This window comes from Octopus bimaculoides, chromosome 28 (assembly GCF_001194135.2).
Source record: "Octopus bimaculoides isolate UCB-OBI-ISO-001 chromosome 28, ASM119413v2, whole genome shotgun sequence".
In the NCBI taxonomy this organism is placed as follows: Eukaryota; Metazoa; Mollusca; class Cephalopoda; order Octopoda; family Octopodidae; genus Octopus; species Octopus bimaculoides.
Window position 1 is genome coordinate 5,914,473 of NC_069008.1, and position 5,329 is coordinate 5,919,801.

At 38.2% G+C, this 5,329-nt stretch overlaps 1 protein-coding gene across 1 annotated transcript in view; it reads right to left on the bottom strand.

Moving 5' to 3' along the window:
* Positions 1-4,552: 4,552 nt before the first annotated feature.
* The window catches only part of LOC128251185 (uncharacterized), a 19,476-nt gene continuing 18,699 nt past the window's right edge, over positions 4,553-5,329 (bottom strand). The window contains exon 8 of the mRNA XM_052977750.1: positions 4,553-4,569. Within this exon, the coding sequence (XP_052833710.1) occupies positions 4,553-4,569 (17 nt within the window). The remainder of the gene's footprint in view (positions 4,570-5,329) is intronic.

Consider the following 5,329-nt stretch of genomic DNA (forward strand, 5'->3'; position numbering starts at 1 on the left):
TTAATTTATATTTTTATATTTGTTGGTCATCAAAAAATGTTATTTTCTATTTGCTTCTATCTAGAAATGAAAGGAAATGACTACTCTTCTCTTCACATTTTGCTTTTGTCACCCGGACATCAATGTTCTCAAACTGATTTATTTTCCATTACATTTCAGACAGATTAAGGGCCGAATTGCCAAAGCAGAAATATTGTTAGAGCAAATATTCTGCTCAATACCACAATTTTGTTTGTCAGCAGCTTGACTTTAACCACTTGAGCATATCCCTTAATGCTTGACAATATGTGCATCTCTGATGACGAGCAGGAATATTTGGGGAACACAATAGCCATGTGTTGAGAAGGATTCTTTGGAGGGTTTGAATAATTACTGTAACAAAAGCAAAGTTTGAAGGAAATATTCGCCATTTTTCATACTTTCAAAGGGCAAGAAAATAAGAAGTAACAACTGCAACCTAAGGACAAAAATCATGTTACACAAGGATATCAATCTGGAGAAAATACAAATACACCAGGCTAACAAATGCTTTTCTGATCGCTATAGAACTATAGGTAAATCCAAACGGGAGATCTGAAGTGGAAGTCTGTTTCCAGTTGAATTTGTAAATCCTTACTTACAAAACCAACTTAAATATGGTAAGTTGTCACAGAGTGATATACAAAAACAAAAAGGTCATAAATAAGAGGATTCATTTATCGGTGCACCACAGACTTACAGTCGTTTCTGATAAAAATTTTGGGTGCATTCGTAGTTCTGTTTACTCAACATGTTGACTGATCGATTGAAAATAGTGAAAGAACGTTAAAAATGCTGTCATCTTTGGAATTCAGCACATCGGGTGCCAAAGTAAATAGAAACGAAAGCAATAAAAAGGTATGGAAAGAGCTGGAGGTAGACACACACACGCACACACTTACCTATGTAAATATATACTCTGTGTGTGTGTGTGTGTGAATCTGTTGGTTATTAAGATTCAAAACGATGGAAAACAAAACAAAAAAACAAAAACATCGAATGCAACAACATGCAAGATGACCGCAATGTCAAATATGCAGTTATGAATTATCAAAACAACAATAACAACTCATAATTATACAAACTAATAATAATAATAATAATAATAATAATAATAATAATAATAAAAAAAAAAAATATTCAGACAAATACATAACAAAAACACCAGGACTTACAAATATATATAACATACAGAAAATTGCACTACTGGGCATTGCACACATCCTACGCAAAACACTTTCAATACAGTAACCATAAGAGCACCACAGCAAACCACAGCACATACCCAAGGCACACAGAGCTGCGCTCGGTAGTGAAGTGAAAGCACGTTATAAAAATAAAACTACTGAACCATAATAATAATAATAATAAAACAACAACAATGACAGTTTCAAATTTTGGGCCAAGGCCATAATTAATAATTATCAATATTAATAACAACAACAATGGTAATTGTTGTTTCTTTCATTGGCCAACAGGGCCCCAATACAATGGAGGACAATAGAAAGCATGAAAGAGAAACACACACACAACATGACAGTAGGGGATGGGAACAGTTTGGGTTTCCATTGAACCAAACGAGCATAACCGAAAAAAGTAAAACAGAAAAATAAAAAACCCAATAAGAAAAAGAAAAACTTCTCTAACAAAAGTGGGGAAGACCATTTTGGGTAAATCAGGGATCTGCCCCACTCCACACAAAAAAAAAAGGGCTTGGCTCTCCTCTCTTGCTACATAAAAAGAAAAGCATACTCAAAGAAGACCCAATCAAGTCCTGTTGGTCTTGCTGCTTCCACTACATAGGGGGCAGACATGGCTGTGTGGTTAAGAAACCAATTTTCCAACCATGTGCTCTTGGGATCGGTTCCACTGCGTAGCACCTTGGGCAGTGCCTTCTGCTAAAGCTCAGGGTGGACCAAAGCTTTGTGAAAGGATTTGGTAGATGAAAATTGAAAGGGGCTCATGTGAGGATGTATATGTTTGTGTCCAGACATTGTGAAGGTGCATGGTTCAGTGGTTAGAGTGCCAGGCTCACAATCATGACATAGTGTTCTTGAGCAAGACACTTTATTTCATGTTGCGCAAGTTCGCTCATCTGTAGAAAGGAGTTATGACATCACTGGTGCCAAGCTGTATCGGCCCCTTTGCCTTTCCCTTGGATAACATCAGTGGCATGGAGAGGGGAGGCTGGTATGCATGGGCGACTGCTGGTCTTCCATAAACAACCTTGCCTAGACTTGTGCCTCAGAGGGGAACATTCTAGGTGCAATCCCATGGTCATTTCATGAATGAAAGGTATCTTTACTCTTGTCTAGTCAGAAACAAGCACCACAGTCATACAAGAGAAATGGTTCATTTCCAGTCTTTCATGGAAAACATTTCTTTTGCTAAACACACCCACAATGCGGGCGTCAGCTGCACCTTATTCTCTACCATCCACATTCTCTTCAAGTTACCCTCATAGAAGTGGATGAGAGCTTGGCCAGAGAGGACGACACTTGTCTTTAACCCTTTAACATTTATATTATTCTGGCAAGCCGGTGGCATGTAAAACCACCCACTACACTCTCTGAGTGGTTGGCGTTAGGAAGGGCATCCAGCTGTAGAAACTCTGCCAAATCAGATTGGAGCCTGGTGTAGCCTTCTGGTTTCATCAGTCCTCAGTCAAATCGTCCAACCCATGCTAGCATGGAAAGCGGACGTTAAACGACAATGATGATGATGATGATGTCAAACGTGATGCTTATTTGTTCACATTGTTCTGAATCAATCATGCAGATGTGATTGTATAAGTTTAGAATGACATTGTAGGGGAAATGTGTGTGGCCAAATGTAGCCAGTCTGAGCATAAAGGGAGTAGAATAATTGAGCCAGATATGGCCAGTGCCAAAAGTTAGAAATAAAATAATACTCAAGACCTTTAGCAATCAGATTTCTCTGTCAAATGTTAATGCTTATCTATTCACATTGTTTTGAATAAATCTTGCATTACTCTGTGAGAGATTTCAATGACATGATTACTCTTTTACTTGTTACAGTCATTTGACTGCGGCCATGCTGGAGCACCGCCTTTTAGTTGAGCTAATCGACCCCAGGACTTATTCTATCGGTTGTCAAGCGATGTTGGGGGGACAAACAGACACACAAACACATACACATACACACACACACACACATATATATATATATATGACGGGCTTCTTTCAGTTTCCATCTACCAAATCCACTCACACGGCTTTGGTCGGCCTGAGGCTATAGTAGAAGACACTTGCCCAAAGTGTCATGCAGCGGGACTGAACCCGGAACCATGTGGTTGGTAAGCAAGCTACTTGCCACACAGCCACTCCTACTGTGTAAGATGCGTGCAAGAGGTCAGATGCGGCCAGTTTGAACGTAAAACAAGTAGAACATTTGAGCCAGGTATGACTGGTTTAAATGCTGAAGGGTTAAACCTTACAGACAATTCCACTAAAACATACCTTTCACCAAAGCCAGCAGAGGTGGGGGGGGGGGAACTAATCAGAACTATTTCTCATACATAGCAAAACTTTGAAGGAAAAGTAGTTTGATGATTAATTTCTTGAAACATGGTCTTTGCTTCCATTTTGAAAACAAGGAAGAATTTAATGAAATAACTTTGTCATTAACGACCCTCCAATTAATTACAAGATATTATCATCTTCATGGGTCATGCCTGATGACTGCGCCAAGATGTCAGATGTGTTACAAAACGTTGTTTGGTATCTCCCCAGCACAAGAAACCATTAGTAGCACATAAAAACATGGATTGTCTATTAAATAATATGAATCTCTCACCAGATGGAGTACTTTTTTGCTGATTTTACCATCACAAAACAACACATTAGCTACACACACACACATATGCATATATATATATATATATATACACATACATACACATATGCATATATATATATATACACACATACAAATACACACACACACACACACACACATATATATATATATATATATATATATGCATACACACAAACACACACACACAAATATAAACTATATTTAAACACAGATATATGGAAGGTGGAAAGAAAAGACCCATGCACATCTTATATCAAACCTGAAAACAAAACCGAAACATTGAAACATGCTCCTCCACACCACCCCTACCACACTGCCGCCACCACCACAAACCATTATCTCAGCCCATGGTTGGTTCAATACAGAGCAGGAACAGCACACTTAGTGAGAGCTTGAGAGAGAGAGAGAGAGAGAGAGGACCTGCAATCATGTGGCTGGGAAGCTGTCTGTTCCTCAACAGACAGCCATGTCTGGCACCTACAGACATTGCTCTTCAAAATTCCTGTTTTGTGTTTTTTGTCTCACACAGCCTCATGCCTAAATCTGCAACAGCGTCCCCCTAAGAGAACAAATTTCAGTGACTGCAAACGAATTGTGTTAAGCAGTAGAGAAAGAAAGTCAGTTGTTTCTTGCAACAAATATGCCTGAAGCGAAATTTTTTTTCTTGGCTCCCTAAAATGCTACTGTGGGTCGTCTAATTGACTTTTATGGCTGCAGAGACCATAAAAAAAAAATCTTATATGAACCCCAGTTGAAACCCACTGATATATATACATTCGTGTCTGTGTGTGTGTTCATTTGTTCATTTTTTACATCTATTTTCTCATGTCAGCATGGCTTAGATGAAGTATAATTTAACAGCTTGCAGCCAGATGCATTTTCAGTTATTAATACCATAAAAAAAAAATTTTTTAACTGTTTTTTGCTTCTTCTGTTTTTTTTTTTTACCTTTTCAAGTGAGAGTGAGGAATGTGAGGTCTCTTATTTTACACACTTTCGAAGGTGCAAAGCCAGCAGATGATTTGATGGGCAGGAAACATCACAACAAACACAATATCACTATTTGGGACAATATTCTGAGAACAGGTAAACTATGAAATAGTAGTCATGGCTCTGATGCCAGTGTCACAAAACTGGCACCCATGTTAGTGGCACATAAAAGGCACCTTCTGAGCATTGAGCCCCACAGAAACAATGGCAAGAAGCTCATAATATCTATCTATCTATATATATATATATATATTTGTGTGTGTGTATCCACCCCACTGTTGCCATCACATGACAACAGGTGCTGGTGTGTTTATGTCTCCTTAACTTAGCAGTTTGGCAAAGGAGACCATTAGAATAAGTACTAGGCTTACAAAGAATAAGTTCTTTGACTAAAGACCCTTTAAAGTGGTGCTCCAGTATGGCTGCAGTCAAATGACTGAAACAAATATAAGTATATATATATATATATATATATATATAT